The sequence below is a fragment of the Antechinus flavipes genome, chromosome 1, assembly GCF_016432865.1.
Source record: "Antechinus flavipes isolate AdamAnt ecotype Samford, QLD, Australia chromosome 1, AdamAnt_v2, whole genome shotgun sequence".
NCBI lineage: Eukaryota > Metazoa > Chordata > Mammalia > Dasyuromorphia > Dasyuridae > Antechinus > Antechinus flavipes.
Genome location: NC_067398.1, coordinates 213,067,307 through 213,087,585, shown reverse-complemented (window position 1 = coordinate 213,087,585; position 20,279 = coordinate 213,067,307). Strand labels below are relative to the sequence as shown.

General features: G+C 32.4%; 1 protein-coding gene across 2 annotated transcripts in view; it reads left to right on the top strand.

Moving 5' to 3' along the window:
- The window catches only part of DCAF10 (DDB1 and CUL4 associated factor 10), a 67,381-nt gene that overhangs the window by 43,235 nt on the left and 3,867 nt on the right, over positions 1-20,279 (top strand). Inside the window, exons 5-7 of one of the 2 annotated variants that reach the window (XR_007953421.1) lie at positions 4,579-4,692; positions 6,367-6,512; positions 7,410-7,840. Coding sequence is in view for 1 of the 2 variants with exons in the window: in XM_051995829.1 (XP_051851789.1) it covers positions 4,579-4,692; positions 6,367-6,512; positions 7,410-7,778 (629 nt within the window). In the remaining variant the exon portion in view is untranslated. Of the gene's footprint in view, positions 1-4,578; positions 4,693-6,366; positions 6,513-7,409; positions 17,422-20,279 lie in introns of those variants that run through there. The other variant, XM_051995829.1, reaches the window with a different exon arrangement.

Here is a 20,279-nt window from a genome sequence, read left to right as displayed (position 1 = left end):
TTTACCCAGCCATTCTCCAATTGATGGGGGGGATGCCCACTGTTAATGGGAGGAACATGGACAGAGTCACAGAAGTGATTAAAGAATGGCAGTTAACTGAAATTTGAACATGAAGTTGGATGAACATTTCAAAGAGCTTGTCTAATATCTGAGGCAAAAATAATTATGAGTTGGTCCCAGAGCTTAAAAGGAGAATTTGGATTGCTTTTTAGGAAATTGCAAAGCTTCCCTTGAAAGCAAAGGTCTATGTTTTCAGTGCTAACCTTTTACTATACTATACTCTGTATAGTAATGTAGAGTAGCAGATAGAGAGCTGGCCTTGGGCCCAGGAAGATGTGGCTTTAAGCTTGGGCTCTTACAAATATTAGTTATGTGACCCTGGTTAAGTCATTTAAACTCTCAGTCATCTAGCCATCTCTCTAAGACTTTTAAGGTAGAGGATAATTCAACATTAACCCTTGCAAAACCTTGTGTTCTAATTTTCCCCTCTTCCCTCATCCCCTCCCCTAGAAGGCAAATAGTCCAATGTATGTTAAACATGGCAGAAATATATTTTAAATCCAATATCTTGCTGCACAAGAAAAATCAAATCAAGCCAGAAAAAAAAAAAAGAGAGAGAAAATAAAATGCAAGCAGACAACAACAACAAAAAAGTGAAAATGCTATGTTATGAATTACACTCAGTTTCCAATCTTCTCTCTGGGTGTAGATGGCTTTCTTCATCACAAGATCATTGGAACTGGTTTGACTCATCTCATTGTTGAAAAGAGCTACGTTCATCAGATCAATTTAATTTTCTTAATGAATGTATTTTGCTATCATTGTTGGTAAGAATGAGTCATTAGAAAAACTGATATCTATGCCATTTTATATGTATTTTTCTTCTTGTCATTTTATCTGTAGATGATTTTTGATAATCTAGCTTTACTTATTCAAAACATTGTTGCCATGTTTGTTAACTATGGCAGTTTCTGGGCCTTTTGAATCTTCTTGCTGGCAAATGCTTCATTTTGATAATGACATTGGTTATTGCTATTTTTAAGTTTATCTCTGTCTTTTTATTACTTTTCCAGTCTTTGCTATCTGTAATTTAATTGAATTGGCTTGGTTAAAGCTGTTGGAGTTGTATATGGTGTATTCTCGTATTTATCTTTTCCTCTAATTTAATGTAGATTTTTTTACTTTTGCTTGAACCTGTTGATTATTTGATTGCACATCAACATGTGGTTCTAAAGTTCTTTTACATTGGTAATTAGAGGGTGTTTCTTTTTTATTTTTTTGTAAGATTAATTATTTTTCCCTTTTTGGCAAGGAAGGAGGATAAATTTTGGTGTTTGTCATATCCAATATCTTTCAACTCTTTTCTGGGAAAAAATAATAATGATAATATGTGAGGTATAAGGTTTCTGAATAGTCTATAGACATTTGGATTCTTTCATTTGAAACTTAAGCATATTTTCCAATTTTTGTTTATCAATCTTTGAATTCATTAATTCATCATCAAAACATAACAGCTTTGAATTGAAATCAACTAGGTCTCAAAATATATGATAATTTGATTTGAAGGATGTTTTCAAATTTTTCAGTTTTTATTTACTGTTTCATCTTTTGCAATAATTATTGGCTATGTGCTTTAGTTATCTTATACTTATGCTAACCATGAATACAGTAAGATTTCTAGATGGTGCAGTAGACAAAGCACCAAGCCTAGAGTCAGGAAGTCATCTTCCTGAATTCAAATCTGGCCTTCAACACTTACTGGCTATGTGACCTTGGACATTTACTTAACTGTTTGCCTCAGTTTCCTCATTCGTAAAATGAGCTGGAGGAATATTCTAGATTAGGGGTCCTCAAACTATGGCCCACGGCCAGATGTGGCAGCTGAGAACATTTATCCCCCTCAATAACGCAGGGCTATGAAGTTTCTTTATTTAAAGGCCCACAAAACAAAGTTTTTGTTTTTACTATGGTCCTGCCCTGCAACAGTATGAGAGACAGTGAGCTGCCCCCCTATTTAAAAAGTTTGAGGACCCCTGCTCTAGATGGTGTCCTGAAGAGTTGAATGATTAAATAACAAATGCCCCTCACATAACCACTTTCTAAAAGTAACATAACTCACTAAAATTATATTAATATTGAGAGTTGTTTGTAACTATAATCCTTTTTAGCTTTCTCTCTCTTCTCCCTCCCTCCCTTCCTTTCTCTCTCTTTGTCTCTCTCTCTTTTTTTCCCTCTCTCTCTCTTTCTCTCTCTTTAGTGTGTGATTACCAGAATTATTCATGATCAGCTATACTTTAAAGGGAGGTAATGATATGAGAGACCTGCTTGTATTTTCATTTACAATTAAAAGGACAACTTATTTGGGGGCATCCAGAATGAATCACATGATTAGAAGTCTATGTGAGTGGGTCTTAAGATTTTTTTTTAACAGTTACTGATTATACAATTTACAAGCATCCTAACACCCTTTACAATTCTGACAATCCTTTACAATTAAAAGCATCCTAACGTAATTCTTAGTGGCAATTCCTAGTAAGGTGCTAGCTTCTGTTGAGGTTTTATTGCTAAATATCTCAGGCATGCCATTCTTTGGGGGTCTGGTAAAGACATGTTAACTACTGAGAGTAAAAGATTATTAAGAATGGGTCTGATATTAAATGCTAGGCTTAGGATTAATGACAAGGATTATTAATGCAGGCTGGAAAATAAGGAAAGATGAAGAAAATTGAAGTTTTTAGGTTTTTTTTATTTGTTTTGTTGCCAGGAATTGAGTTGATCAGTTTTAGGTGAACATTGGGAACTGGTCTCCAGGGAGGAAATGCCTACCAATGCAGCTCTCCAGCTGCTCTTCAATAATATTGTCTTCTAATTCCTGACTTGCCTAGGATGTGAGCTGTTTTAGTTTGGAGGCCAGATTTTCTTGGGGGGCCAACTGTCTATTCATTGTGTCATGGTGCCTCACAATAGACTTTGTAGTTGGGGCTGGATGGGTGGGTGGAATATTTTATAGAATCCCAGAAATGGAGAAAACCTCAGAGGACATCCTGAAACATAAATCCTCTCTGTAGCATCAGCTAATCTATAAGCAATTATTAAGCACTCACTATGTACCAGACACCCTGGATGTGAATACAAAGACAAAGAGTTTACTATCCTGTTCTAAAAGAGTATATATATATATATATATATATATATATATATATATATATATGCACACACACATGTGTTATATATACATGAATGAATGTATGTATATTACAGGCATACATGGATACACAAACATACACACATGTGTGTCTGTATATGTGTGTGTATTTATGCACATACATACTTCATGAATATAATACATACTACTTGCATCAGAACTGTGATTGCAAGGAGCTTCTACTGAAGAAGCCAGGAAAGAGCCTTTCCTATTAGCAGATAGGATATGAATCATTTTCTAGTAAAAGAAACTGGAAAGAAGCAGTTAGGTAAGAAGAGAACCAAGAGAAAGCTGCGTCACAAAAGTGCAGAGAAGAGACTGTATTCCAGAGGAAAGAGTATTCAATAGTGTCAAATGCTGTAAAGTTTTAAGAAGAATGAGGACTGAGAAAAGACCTTAGGATTTTTCATATAAAATCACTGTTAATTTTGGAGAGATAAGTTTCAGTTTAATAGTCAGGTTGAATGAAAAGTGATATGATATAGTGGCTGGAGTGCTGACCTTGAAAGGAAGATCTGGGTTCAAGTCCTACCTTTTTCACTTATTATCTTGATTTTGGAGAAGTCTTTTTTTCCTTAGCCTCAGTTTCCTTGCAATAAATTGAGCAGACTAGATAAGCTCTAAATCCATGATTCTATCTGTAATCCTTTATAGTTTTTTAAATGGTACAGTGTTCTTGGTTTTAAGATGATTAATAATTTTTTTAAAATTTTAATATGCTTTTGAAGTCAGATTTCATTGAATTGGTCCCAACAAGGAAATTCAAGTAATGAATCTATTCCTTTTTTATCATTAGAAAACAGTATGCATAATGCAACAAATTATTTTCATTGAGACATTGAGTATAGCTATGGTGGAAAATGTTCTGGATTTGGAATCAGGAAGACCTGAGTTCAGATTCTCTCTCCTATACTTACTACCATCATTACTATGAACAAGCCACTTAACCTCTTCAAGTTTCTGTTTCCTCATTTGTAAAATGGAGGTAATAATACCGTAAGTACCTAACTCATAGAGTTATGTGGTTCAAATGAAATAATATATAATAAAAACTTTACATAAGTTTAAGTTGATTAAACTCATATATTTAACTTATTCAAATTCAGAAGAAATGATCCTTTAACCAAAAGTTTTTTGTTTTCCTTTTTTATTTCAATTAAATCTTTTAAGTTAAAAGAAGGAGATTTATGTAAGGAGGCCAGTGTTTGGGTTATGTTTGCTATATTTAATCTTAGTTGCAGTGTGACAAGTATATTTATTATGATGTACTTTGAATGCTATTTTAAAAGAATGGTTCAGAAGTAGGGAAAAAACTCAATAGGTTACATCATCGATTTGTTACATTTACCTCGATGTTCTTTTGTATTTTCAAGATGCGGCTACTTCTCCAAGTTCATCTACGCCTAGAACTTCTGGTTCACCTTGTCATCATAGTGATTCTGGTTCATTATCTGACAAAAATGTGTCAAGATCCTCTCAACGAGAAGGCATGTAAAACAATAGGATTTTATTATCTGGCAAAAATTGATTTCATTAAATAAACTGGTAGTTTTCTCTTTAGTTTTAATCCATAAAAATTATTAATCTCAGTAAACTCTAAAAAAAAGTTTACATTATTATTGTTGAATTCTTTAGGCATAGTCATTTATTGGATTTGTATTACTGTTTGATTATGAAGAGATTGTGTCATCTAATCTGGAAAAGAATGTTGACTCTGGAAGCCAAAAGACTGAATTTAATCCTGGTTTTGCTTCTAATTCTCATTTGGTTAGTTTGTGACTAGATGATTATCTGGATATATCATCTGACCTCTTCATATCTGTTTTCTTATCTATAAAATCTAGTTCATATTTAGTTGCTTTACAAGATGATAGAATAAAATGAAATATAATCTAATTCTATCCTTTCTTTCCAGCTGCTTCTCAAAATGAACACAATATCTTTCCTATGCCATTTCTTTCTGTAATTTAGGTCCTCTCTACCTTTAAATTCTACTGATTTTATAAAACTTCGCAGCCTGCAGCACTGTCTTCTGAACATCCCTAACTCTTTGGACTTCAGGATTGTTGTGAGAGTCAGATGAGCTAATATATGTATAGTGCTTTGCAGACTTTGTTGGTTATAAACTTGGCATTTATTATTAATAAGCCTTTTATGTGTATTAACTTAAAAATGAAATATTTTATTAGAAAAATGACTAAATGTCAATAAAAGAACTATAGTTATTCTTCCCTTTCTCCCAAGTTGCTATTAGAATTCTTTGTCCATTCATTTTCATAAGTTTATGGTCTTTCTTCTGGTTCTGCAGTTTTTTTTTTTTTAATTCTGTTTTGTTCTTGAAAAAAGTCTTTCTAGATTTATTTGCACTCATCTTATTTGTTCAGCAAATTGTTATATAACATTTCATTACACTAATATCCCACAGTTTATTTAAGCATTTCCTATTGTTGGATACTTAGGTTGATTTCAGATATTTACCTTCATACGTAATAATGCTATGAAAATTTTTTCAACAGATACATTTTACAATTGTTAACATTAACAAGCTATGTTTTTTGAAATAAAGAATTTTTGAAAATAGAATTATTGGGACCAAAGACATGGCAATTTTGGTAGCCTTTATTTTCTATTGCCAGATTCCTTCCAGAAAGATTTTGTGTAGCTCTTTCTCTATCGTACTGTTAGCATTTTTATTAATTGATTAATTTATTTAATGCAGTACTGATCAATTTTAAGAAGCTCCTTTATGGAATAAAAAATGGTAATGAATTTTAAGTGTAAAATATCAAGAACATTAATGAGTACACTGTAAAAAAAAACTAATTGTAATCTAAAATGGAATTCTAGATTCTAGCTAGATGAGAGACATAACATATAAAAAAAAAAAGAAACCTCTAGAAGATAAAATGAAATATTCATCTGAATCATAGGAGGGATGAATTAGTTTCAACTCAGCAAGTAGAATGAATTACTGCTTATTAACTTTTCATATTTAGCTATCTTATCTTTTAAGTTGAATGTCTGAGAATGGAACCTGTAAAGGTTTATAACAGCAGTTGAACAACTGCAAACCCATGTTTTGATTCCTACTATAGTACAGGTTCTAATATCAATTGTATTTACTGAATTGTATTTACCATTCTTAAAAAATTTTTGTTTAGGTGTGTCACCTCGTAATAGTCTTGAAGTTTTAACACCAGAAGTTCCTGGTGAGAGGGATCGTGGTAACTGCATTACATCTTTACAACTACATCCTAAAGGTTGGGCTACTCTTTTACGGTGTTCTAGTAATACAGATGATCAGGAGGTAAGAAACTGAAGAGTTCCATCTTTTGAATGTTCTTGAAAAAGTGTAAGAAGCCTAAATGTCTGTATTCAGTCAGAAGAACATGGAAACAATAACTGATCAGTACAGGGCCAGTTTTCAGAAAAGGCATACGTAACCATGTATCATCTTTTGAGTCTGACTAGATTTCTGATCATCCTAATACAATGGATCCTTAGAAGAATCTCTAAACAACAGATAGAGTTGGTTCATCTTCATAGCCACATAGGGATTGGTCAAATAATGCAATAAAGTTTTCTCAAAATTCCCTCAAGACAGACATTGGACTAGACCCATAATTGAATAAAGGGAGAACTAAGTTACAAGAATTGAGTCACAAGGTGGAATCAGTGTGGTTTGCTCAATTCCCACTACCACTTGCTATTCCAATCTCCTCAAAAGGCATAGGGAAATAGGACTTGAGAGGACTGCCTTTTTCTTGATACTTTTTGAAATTAGAGGCTTGGCCAGCTTCTGTCTTCACTGCTTTAAAGTGCTGTACATAATTAAATTTATTATGGTACAGAACAAGCTAAAAAAACTTCAAAGTAGAGAATGCAGTCACATTAGCCATTGTTCTTTAGATGAAAGTCAGATGGGGATTCTGAGACATATTTTGGGACACCTATCTGTTTTCTACAATGATTTTATGAGTTCCATTGGTTAAAAATTTTTCATTTGTTTTATAGGATTCATAGGCTTTAGAGCTGAAAGAGACATAGAGGTCATCTTATCCCACTAAGACTAGAAGCCAGGTCCTCTGACTACAAATCCCATGTTTTTACCTCTACATGATGATGCTGAATTTGTTAAGTGAGTTTGTTGTAAAAGAAGCATTTGAGAGTCACTAATTTTCATTTCCTTTCTTCTTTTCTTTAGTGGACCTGTGTCTATGAATTCCAAGAAGGGGCTCCAGTACGACCCGTCTCACCTCGTTGTTCTCTAAGATTGACTCATTATATTGAGGAAGCTAATGTAGGCAGGGGGTACATCAAAGAACTTTGTTTCAGCCCTGATGGTCGAATGATTTCTTCTCCACATGGCTATGGGATCCGCTTATTGGGATTTGACACTCAGTGCAATGAACTTGTTGACTGCTTACCCCAAGAAGCTAGTCCTTTGCAGGAAATTCGTTCTCTCTACTCTCACAATGATGTGGTTCTGACAACCAAGTTCTCTCCTACACATTGTCAGATTGCCTCAGGGTGCCTTAGTGGACGCGTATCTTTGTATCAGCCAAAGTTTTAGGCACAACTGACATCAAAAAAGGAATTCTTCTGGTGTTGGACTTCTAAATTACTTCAGTTTAGGTGAAGTATTTTCTTTATAGATCTTGTAAGTGTAAGGAATCCTCATTCCTAGGGGTCCATGAACATCCTAACAATGACATAGGAGTACTCAGTCTAGCACTGGATGTTTGATACTACATCTCTAAGTCAGACTCTATGCATTGTCTTTCCTCTTCAGCATTCCTCTGCTCCTGCTGATCCTGTGCCATTGTTCCTCTGGTTATGTTGCACAGTAGCTCTTGTCAGGACTTTTCTTTGGGTGTGACTCTTTGTAGACATTGGGCAGGATTTTTGGTTGGGGTAGAAGAAAACTGGTCCTAGTACCGAATAAAACCTAGAACTTTGATGTTGGCATATTGGTTGTTACAAGCAAAATTTTATCTTGTCCATTCATTTGGCCCTTTTAAATTGCCATTATTTCACTATAAAGACTAGATAATGAAAATGTTCTCATACGTATTAGATTAGATTTTATCATAATGACCTTTGAAGTTTATTAAAATTGCTATACTAGTTTTCACAACATGAGGGATTTTGTTTATTGTAAAATACTAGAAAAATGTTGTCATGTCTCTGTAATTTGTTTCCTTTGTGTGAAGTTAAATTGCTAGTTTCCTTACTGTGTATACTTGTTTTTATTGACAGCTCTGAGAAGTGAAGAAAGGGACTTTTTCCAGTGGTGCAAAAAAAGGTTCTGCTGGCTTAGCAGAAAGCATTTATTATTGAGATGGGAGAAGCATCATTTAGACACTTCTGTCATCTTCTTTGCTGCAATCTATATAGTGTAGTAGAAATTGTTATACTACCTGGGGCAAATCAATGAGTAAAAATGCCCTCTCTTACTCTGCTTTCTTCCCTTATTCCCATTGGGGAAAATTGTGTGTAAGAATACTGAGTTCTTTGAGAACTCTTAATTTGTTTCATTAGTGTTATATTTGTTAGTTGAGAACTCCAGCACTATTTCCAAGCTAATTGTCTAGTTATGATATTATTGATATTGTGACTGTATTGAATGAAATGTAACATAAGAGCACATATTGAATAGGTTTCATATTTAAACAAGGGCTGGAAGTCCTTTCCCCCTTTTTCTTTTCCCTCCTTCCTTCCTTTTCTTCTTTTTTTTTTTATCATGGGCCTGAAAATCATTGGCCTACGAGCAACAATCAAGGGCCATCCTCAAGAAATGACAATTATTCACAGGTTGCCATGCCAGTGCAAACATCCTCTCACCCACTGTTATTGCTAAGTAACTATCATTGGTACTTGCATGTATTAAAATATTACTTTAGTAGATCTATATTTGTAGAATACTTGTGAAGAGTTAAGATTATAAATTAAGTAGTAGCTCAGGCCTAGCTCTTGAACCAGAGAACACATATCCTAGCTTAGGCAGTAAACTTCAGAACTACAAAAATATTGATATAGTTATACCAAATGAAGCCAGTTTCAAAACCTATTGAGCCAATCTGATTCTAAGAATTTCATTCATAAAGAGAAAAGGGTATTTTTTTTTTGTATCTTAGTATTTCAGTAATCAATATATGTGACATTTCTTAATAAGCCCTTATAACCAATCATTCAAATGTACAAATGTGCCTCATTTTAGCCAGTAGATACATTCCTCGTATTTTGGGGAAATTTCTGTCCACTTAATCATTTTCTCACTGATTTGTATTATATAATTGGGAGATGCTTTTCTGTAGAAAAATGTTGCCACAAGAAATAATAAAAACCACTCTTGTGCATGCAGAGAATCTCTTTATGTAATATATTTAGAGAAAAATAATTGGGGGGGGGAGGGGGGGAAGATCCTTAGACAATACTACTAGCCAAAATAAATGAAACCACAAAATGCAATTTATTACATGGAAACTTTAAGTATCATACCACAAATTGTGTCCCCTTGGGACAAATTCATCTAGGATAAAGCTGTCAAGTCATGTTCCTTGGCATTTTACAATTCATTTATTGGCTCTCTCAGTAAAGATAATTATTGGGTTTTAAGAACTAAAGGTTTTTTGAGATTTGAAAGGTTTTTGTCTTAAGGTGGATGGATAGTGGCTGTTAGTGACTGTCATGCAATTTAGTATCCTTAGAAGTTCGTTGTGGAAAGTGTTGGCATAATTTTCTGCACAGGTGGGTTATCAGGTACCCACTAAAGACTCTTCTCTTATGTTTTATTACCTTGAGCATGAATTCCACTTGTGGCAAATTAAATCTTCTTTAATTGGGACACAATTTCCTAACAAATGCCTCAAGGAATAAGTAGATGTTATATAATGAAAGTGGAGATAAGCCCCAAATAAAAAATTAAAATTTTAAGACCTGCTTAGACTTTGTAGATCCTAAATTTTGTTAATAATGTTCTGTAATGACTGCACAGTAACCAGCATGTATTAAATAGAAAAAGAAAACAGCATAAGGAGTGTTGTACTTTACCTAAAGCAATGAATTTTTTTTAATTTCTATAATTTCTATTTCAAGTTAATTTTTTTCAAATTAGTTACATCTTATAGTAATAAAAATTCAATCTGTTGTTATTTCATGTTAAATCTATTCATTTTTATTCATAATAGGTTATAAAACTTAAAGGTATATTGAGAATATTCCACTTTTAAATATCTTTATAGTCCTCATCAGCTTACTTAAAAGTCATGATACGGTCTATTATGAGACAAAACTTTTGGGCTTTGTTGAGGGTCCTGAGTATAAACAAATGTATACATAACTGCCTGCATTCAGGGATAGAGAAGTGGGTGGGAAATTCAGTTTTAATGTGTGTATAATATATTTAACCTAAGGTGCTAAAGTATTTTTTCATTTGTTCTCAAGCTATTCCTTGGAAAGGTATCAATATTACTTGATAACATTTTACTATTAGGGGGACAAGTAGAAAAATGTTATTAAATTAGTCATTCATTGGTAGATTTTACTCTGGAAAAAAGATCTTTTTCCCCCCTACTTGGTTTTATTTTCTAGAGCAGATAATAAAGGAGGTACAGAAACATTCTAATAGTTGATGACAATCAAATATTTGTGAGCTAACAATAAATGATGTGTAAAATTATGTACCTTAACCTATATCTTTCCAAGAATGAATTATTATACACAAATGAATTTTCCAGGTAAAATTTATGTCTTTCAAACATTACTCTGGATTAAAAACTTCATTATATTCAGGATCATTATGAATGTCAGTTGTTGAACAGTAATGTTCTTAGAAGATGAATAGAATTGTAAGCCACTATGATAAATGACCATGGACTTAAGATTGTGGTTTTTTCAGTTGTCTTTTTTTAGCTGTTGGTGTTTGCCTTGACCATTAAAAAAAAACAAAAAAAAAAACCTGCTTCTAAACTACTGTGAGCTGAAAAAAAGAGAACTAAGGCACTAAGCTTGCGTTGTTAAAAAAAGCAGCTACAAAATTAGATCTGGACTCTGTACATAATCTTTAATGTTAGTATATACACTATATAGAGCTCTGTTTTGACCAGTAGTAGTTACCTCCGTATTTTTCATAGTTCTTAATAATAATGATAAATTAAGTTTTTTGGGAATCCAGATCTGGCTAGTTTTCTCATGTGTAAACCTAAATGTTCACATATGCAAGAATGAAGGCTAAATATATTCCAAAATAAAAATTATAAAACAAAATCAGAAAGAACTGGATTTGGAGTCAGCAACCTGAACTTGAATTCCAGCTGTTACTACCTATGTCACCTTGTCCAAGTCAATCTCTGGTCCTTAGATTCCTAATCTTTAAATGAGAAAATGAAGGCATTGAACAAGATGGTCCCTTTTAAATCTAAATCTATGATAAACTGAGTCTGAGGTTGTATAAATGTATTTCATGATTTTATAAATATGGAAAAAAGAACAAAGTACAACTAGGAATTATATGTCTGATTAGAATAATATTGAAAACTTTCCACATGTATAATTGCATCCTTAAGACAAAACTTTTTAAGTCATCATCTTACCACCTGTAGATAGTCTTTATACTAAACTACTGAGCATTAGTAGAAGCACACATTTAAATGCCATTGCAGTGCATCATGCAAATTTGTGACTTCATGTTTTTCCTTATATATAAAAATGTTCTGAATTTGAATGGTTCTTAATGCTTAAGATTTACTTAAATGCAGGCATTTGGAAAAAAATTCATTTTACTTACTTTTGTGCACAGCAGATATAAATATAAACAAAACCTGAAAATTTCATCCAAGAATAAGCGTGTGTGTGTGTGTGTGTGTGTGTGTTAATTTGGTCCCAAAATGCCTTTAGGAAAAGCAGAAAGAAATGCTATTTCTTCATATTCCATAATTGACTTTCATTTTAAAGACAAAAAAAAATGCATAAGACTTAAACAGTTAGCTTCCTGTGTGTGTTTATGTAATTATTTATCCATTTATTTATTTATTTATCTATTTATTTGTCCTAGCCTGCCTTAGGCAGGCTCCTTCCCTTCATAAAGCCAGACTTAATGTGGATATCAGATAGCTTAACCCAGTCCAATTTACTTCTACAGATTATATTTACTGATAATATTCTTATTTATGTTTTGGAGCCATAATGATTTTTAGTGCTTTAGGATTTTAAAATCAACAAAACCATTATCTGACATCAGGTTCTCTTGTGAAACTTATAATTTGCAAAATGTTTACTAGAAAAATCAGTTTTGGTCATTTAAAAATAGTTCTTGAGGTTTTAGTAGATTTTATATGGGATTAATCTTTATTATAACTTTGGAAAACACTAGATATTTATATTAGAAGTTAGGAAGTAGCTGTACTTCCCTGGCATACTTTTTGAGTCTGGCTGGCACATTCTGAGCTTGAGTTTGTTGTGTTCATATTCTCAGCTTAGAAATAAAAGGCAACTGAATATGTAGTTAAATTCTACCTCATAATAATTATATTCTACCTCTTTCTTAATTGAAAGAATAAAACTGTAAAGCATGGTTTTTTAGGTTTAACAACCCAGGGGTACAGTTTTAGCTCAGAAGAAACCAGTAGGCATTACGAACTAATAAGAAGCAGTATAGTTTAATTTTAGTGGAGTGTTTATGTGGTGTTTCTAGGAAATATTTTATATTAAGATAAGTTATATCTTGATTTTCTGACCACTTACAGATTTACTTGCATAAATCATTCCTTGTATTGTGTGATGTACTTGCTTTTTCCAATAATTCACCTCTCCATAGCATTTCAGGCTTACAAAACACTTCTTACAATACTGTGAGTTGGGTAATCCAAGTATTATTTCTACATTACAAAGACAAGTCCAGAAAGGATAAGGAACTGGCTCAGTTTCATACTAGGGTCACAGATAGGTATCGTTTTCTTATTCATTTAGAAAAGTTGTTGTAGTTATATTTATACTCTACTGAAGTGAAATTTTCTATTTTCAGTTTATATGATTGATTTGATTATAGAGTTTTGTCAGCATATTACAAAAGTTTGAAACTCCCATTGTGAAATAAGGATAAAGCAAGGGTGATTTTGTGGTTTTTTTTTTTTTTAAAACAGTTCTAAGGCCTCATTTTTCATGGGATTTTTTTTTTTTTTTTTGGTGGGGTGGTGTTGATTCTGGAGGATTAAAGAATGGTCAATAGAATGGAAGTTCATATGTTCATAGCAGTATTATGTATTAGACTCCAAAAGAAAGAAGAGTCAAGTGTCTGTATAGTTTTAAGTCTCCTTCCATATCTGTGCCAAGATGTGTGCCTTGCCACATCTCAACAATAAAAGAAATCTAGACACTGGCAATTAAAATATTAATTATTTAGAGAGGAACAGCCATAACATTAGATGAGCAAGGCTGAAAATAACAATTCTACAACTGATTTAAGAAGTTGGTGCTGGTTTGGGCTTATCTAACTTTTAGAGGAAAATTCTTTAATTGCTCTTTGTTGCTACTCTTAAGACAAAAGATTAGAATAGCATTTCTGATATTGTTTAATATGGATATTAAGCTACTGAATAGCTAACCAGTTGTTATGACTCTGTCTTTGAACACAAAATAATCTAGGAGCCTATCATTTAAAATCCTAAAGCACTGCTAACACAAAAATGATTCTGAACCTAATGCTTTTCTTAAAAATCTTAACAGTGGTTTGAACAATACTAGTTCATTTTACAGAAAAATGGAAACATTTAAAATTATATCAGAGCATTAAAGAAAATAAAACATTAGAACTTTTAGTCATACAATTAATAAACACTGAAATTACATTCTATTCAATTAGTACTTTTATTGGGAAGGAGGTAGACAAGATATCACGTTAAAACAGAAAATTGTGCTTCAAGTTATATAGAAGAGTGACAAAATATTGGATTTGTTCTGAATATTTTTTTATTTATTTCTAAGCAATATGAAGTTCATTTTTTTAAAAACTAAAATTTAATACTCAAAACAGTGCAATTAATCTGGGTATTTCATTAGCACAGGTAGTTTTAGGCATTGCTAGACTGATGGTTTGAGTAGGTATCTCTTCCTAAGCAATTTGGAAACCACAAGTAAATTTACTTACTTCCATATCCAAAACCCCAAAGCAGAAAATTTACCTATCTTGTGACCTACCCTCAAATTTGGCAATCTTGGGGAATGAGGGAGATTTGTAGTGAGCTTTCCTTCTATAATCTGCTTTAATTAGTCATCAGTTTTGAAATGAATAATATTCTTTTGCAAGATTTGTGAAATAATTAGAACTCATTAACCAATCTGCTAGAGACATTAATTTGGAACTAGGGAATACAACCTCCTTAACTGGGAAACTTTATTTTTGCAAAATTTACTAAAATATTTTCTGATGCCAGCAACTACCTACTTTTTATTTCAAGGATTCACTGGTATTTTGCTAATACCTGTTTTATTATCTTAAGGTTTGAAAAAAAAATTGCCAACCTCTGGTAATTAAAGTCTTTGAACTTGGACCTTGATCAACACACATCAATGGGCCATGCACAAAATCTTTCTAATTGTATAGGATCTATCAGAGCCTTATGCTTACCTTTGCTCTGACTTTTTTAACAAATCATTTCCATATCACTATGAAGCATGTACCCATCAGTGGAATATTAATAATGGATTATTTACTTGTTTTTCTGTAGACTTATGCTCTCTCTTATAATAGCTAATTTAACTTAAGTCAGGTAGATAGGTATGAAAAAAGTTAGTCCTTGAATTAAAAATTTCATCTTTTATATATGTCACCTAATCAAGGCAGAGTATATTTCCTTTCACCTGACTTGTTTCTTGTATTGTTAACATCAGCTATGCTATTTGATCAAATTCTTAATAACTTTCCGGATCAGTGTGACTAAATGTTATATAAAGTCTCTTCACTTATGGTTTTAATTATTTTTCTTGAGTGAAAGTGTTTCTCAGGCACTTTTGCTTGTTTGAGCCCCTTGCCCAAATCAAGCATTTAAGTAGTGTATTTTGACAGTACACTCTTGTCGGAGTACCAATACAAATGACTTGTTCTTGTATTGTTCAGTCAGTAGCCATGTTCATTTCTGGTTAGAATTTCTAGAAGTTCATTTCTTGGTTAGAATTACAAGCTAAAAAAAAACAAAAACCATCAGCCAGAAAGCAAAGGCAGTAACCTTATTGGATATGGATAAAAATATTCAATAAACAGGTTGTTTGTATTTAGATTTTTGTATATAAGACAACCAACTTATCACCAAGTTTAAAACTACTTACTCAAGGTACCTAAGATCATATTAGAAATCTCATCTACATCAAATGGTAACCTAAGTTTCAGTTTCTTTTCCATATTGAGTTTAAATTATTACTCATGGGAATCACTTCTTTTAAAATTATTTCACTATGTGGTGTCTTTCATAGTGCTACACCTCTGGCATCTATACTTTCCTGCCACTTAATCTTCTTTGACCTTTACAGAGGAAAGGTAAAGAAATAGGGATTCAGCAAGGAGGGCTAAAAATGAAGCTTGAAAACTTAAGCATATCCACACTTCACTGGTTCTTTGCTTATTTCTTTAAAAAGGGTTAAATACTTTTACTAATTAATTTTCAATAAAATCCTGTGTAACAAATCAGTTTATCAATTTATATGTCAACATAACTAGTTTATTAGTTTATTTTCTGCAGTTTGTAATAAGCAGAAGGAAACAGGAAGGTTATAGGATCATTTTGCTCACAAGAAATGCTGAGTAGTAAATATTCTAAATGGCAATCGTTTGCCTTTAATTATAGAAAATAAGAATCTAGAGAGGTGCTATGCTTCAAACTAAGATTTAAAAATGAATGACCTTCATAGCATTGCTTATAATACAAATGCTTACTTTAAAGAATATTCTCTCCCTTCACTTGAATTGAAAGAGGCATTGATGATATCCTAAAAACTAATCTCCTTTTAAAACATCCCAGCTGAGTAGGTATTGGCCTGACTGCAGAACTCCATCATGGAAAATTTCCTCTCAGGAGACTTGGGCTTGAATTCATTCTTCAAACTCTTACTCGTTGTTCTTCTACATAGTATTATAGTCTTCTGGGACCAAACAAAAACAAATCTCTCCTTTTCCTTGTGGCAGTCCTTTCATATATTTGAAATTATCAGCTCTGACCCTCTTCCTCATCTTCTCTTTCCCATTATAATAAACATCTCCAGTAACAATCTCCTGTTATTATTAACAGTTCTCTATCCTGATGTCTCTCTTTTGGATGCACCGTGTTGTCAGTGTCCTAAAATCTAGTGAATAGACCTAAACACTAAAGATGTGAACTTGCTAGAGCATGAAGTCAGGATGATCATTGCCCTTACTCTGGGGTACCATATTCTTAACTAAATTTGATTGGAGTAGGGTTTTTTTTGGTTTGGGCTTCTACATGATACCGTCTATTCAAATTAGGGTTGCAATCAGTAACGTAGTGAGGTGTTTTTCACATGAACTGGTGCCTAGCTTTATCTTCCTCAATTTGTGCAAATGATAAAAAATCCAATGTAGTGCTTTACTGGATGGATCTATGATCTCTTCTGTGTGGGTACTGCCTTACAGCAATGCAAATCCCAACTTAATCCTTATCTGCATATTCTATGTGACTGGCCCATCTTTTCCTCTGTGGGCCTTAAACTTGATGTTGGCTTTGCTCTTGCTACATGACAGGCCTGTATTTTTCCTAGCCATGTTATTTGTCCAATGATATTTCTTTCCATCCTTCTGCACAATTCACTTGTTGATTTGTTGCTTGTTTATGCTTTGTCCCTTTTCATTACCTTTTCAGTGATCCTCAATTTCCTAAATCTTCAGAAATCAGCCATACAGTATCACCAGGAGAATACTGTCTTTAAAAATGGGTCTTTGTTTCAGCAAGAAGTTTGGCATCAGTGAAAAAAGCATCTTACATTTCTCAATTCATTCTAGCCTGCTTTGCTCTTGTTCAATTATAGATGGGGTTCATGGTCCATTTACAGCATCTGTCCAAGATAAATGGATCAATTCTCTGGCCTGTCTAATCATCTGTACAATCATTCTTGATCCAGTTGTTTTTTTTCTTGCATTTTAAAAAAGTGGCATTTTCCTGTATTGAATCAAATGCATTTTTATAATCAATAAACAGTAAGCACAATGAGCTCAGTGTATTATTTGTACCTTTGAATCCTTTGTCTACAAAGATGTGGTCATTCTTTCTTCTAGAATAGTGTACAAAAGATTTCTGGTTCCTTTCTCAAATCTTAAAAATGTCAATATGGATATAGATTATCCTCATATAATTTTTGTAGTGATGGGAAAATGGGTTGTGTGAGTAATTGCTGACATTCTTTTTTTGATCACATTTTTGTGATAACATCTTAGCATTTATAGGTTTTTAACTTTAAGGTCTGCAAAATGCTTTAGAAATATCTTCCCAACGATCTTGAGAGGTAGGTTCTGTTAGGAGTGAGTCCCATTTTATAGAAGAGGAATTTGAGGCAGATTGGTTTGCCCCAAATCATCTTTTAGCTTAGTGTCTAGGGCTAAATTTGAACTCAGGTCTTTCTGAGTTGGGGCCCAGAATACCACAACACCTAAATGTCTCTGGTCAGGACAGTTATTTTTTTTCAAGATATTTTGATGTATCTTGAGATTTGAAACACCTTCAAATTGTCCTTAAGCACAGACCCCACTGCAAATTTGATCTAGCTGATCATTCTTGTTTTCTTCAATGTCATTTTCAGTTTGTTTGCCCTATTAAGTTTCTCACATTTTTTTCAACCCACTTTTCCAGCATATGGTCACCTTTTTAGATCCTTAGTATAATAATTCACAATTATTTTGAAGATATCTGCAAATTTGGTAAGAGTACCTTTAGGCAATTGGATGGTGCAGTCTACTCCCATCTTTTCTATCCATTTTTGGTCAGATAGGAGTCTGAGGGATTAGCACAAGAAGTATAAAAGAACCTAAGAAAAATAAAACATCTGTAAATTCTCATATTGGCTTCAGAATACTTCTAAAACTAAATTTTTTTTTTTGAGTCAGTAGGTATTTTACAACATATAAAGATCAGTAATTCTTACAGAGACTAGAGAGAAAGATCCCATTAGAAGGCCAAATTAACCAGATTTCCTAAGGAACTTTGGTTCCTTACTGAGAGTCAGATATATGAAGTGACTATTACAAATAATTTTCTCGGGGATTTGTGTCTTTGTTCTTTACTAATCAGAGTGATCAAATCCTTTTATGCTATCTTCCACTGCAAAATCAGATACATTTATTTGTTTTTATTTTATTTTTTTACAATTTATTGATTTAAAATGTTGTATCATGTAATATTGATGGAAATGTATGAAATACCTTTTCAGCTGTGGGATAGCTCTTATATCCCGTCTATGATCAAAGGATTCTTCTTCATGCCTAAGAAAATAACTGGACACTTAAATCTTATAAACCTTGGCTATCCTGTATTTTTGACTAAGCCTTTATGACTAAAAAATTAAAAAAAAAAAAGCCTTTATGACTGCTAAGATAGGTTTAAAATATTTAAATAATATTAAAATTATATATATAATTTTATTATTTTATATATATAACATATGTATTTATATAAAAATATTAAAATAAATTTAAGATAGGGTTAAAATATCTTCAGTATATGCTGCCATCTAACATATTTTTCTGCCCTTAAATGTCAAATTTTAGGTTTTTCATGACATAAAAATTTCCTACTTTATTTCTCTTAAAGTTTAATTAAAACAAGGAATAACTTGTTTTTAAAAATTATTTTACTATATAGAAATAATGAATTTATGTGGTATCTTCAAATAATAGCATTTAACTTAAAATAATACTCATAACAGACTTAGAGATACCTTTCTAGCATGATAAGATTGGACTATGTTAATATTACTATTATAATGCAATTTTTAAAAAGTTGCAGACTTTCATTCTTTATGCAAGGATATTATAATCTCTGGTTTAACCAATCACTGCATTTAGGATACATATCCTTTAAAGATTTTGTGCAGATGTTAATCCCATCTATTGAGGCCTTAATTTTATGCCTACATTTACATACACTATTAAAATATTTGAATGGCAAGGGCAGGACATTTAGCAGTTCTCTATCCATTTCATCATTCCTATAAAGGAGGAGCTAGTATATTTAGAACACAGAAAGAAAAAAAAAGACTTGGTTAACATCTGTTGTAATTTGATCAGGCAATACTTAAAGCTTGTGAATTTTATTTATCTGAGAATTCCTTGGGAACTTAGACCTGACTTTTAATTTATCCAGAATTACAACAAACCTGGTTATATAGTTTCCCAGATGTTCAAATTGTAGAATGCTCAAGTGACAGTTGAAAGCAGTGGAGCAGTTGAAAACTATCAAAAGAAGAGACAGGAGAACTCAAAAAACATTTTGAGGGCTATAATGTAGGGTTGAAAAATGGACTACACCTAAATGGGCAACAAGGCCTATATAAGCACAGACTATAATGACAACTCAGTGCTCAAAAAAAAAAAAAAAAAAAAAAAAAAAAGGTTAATTCCATTCAGCATCTTCTAATTAAACTGGACAACCATATAATAGATTACATTAATTTTGAAAAAAATTTTAGTGCTTATAGTACTAAGCTTCAGACATGTAGAAATTTAGGAACTAATCTCTAATGCTAACTAAAGGAGTTATTACTATAATTACATATCTTCAAGTAATTTGGCATAGTATACAAAAAATTGTATATGGATGAAGCAACTTCATCAGTTAACATAAGTGGAAAGTTCTATAAAGAATAGCATGGAAAATAGAAAATGGAAGAATATATTATAGATAAGGCAATGAATAAATATATGATGATAAAAATTGATTTAGATTGAGACCCAAGTAAAGTGGCAAAGGATCTTCAGCTCAAAATAATCTAATGGGTCAAAGAATAATGCACTAATGCACAATAATGTCCAAATAAGGAAGACTGACAAATGTATTAAAAAAGAAAAATCAAAATT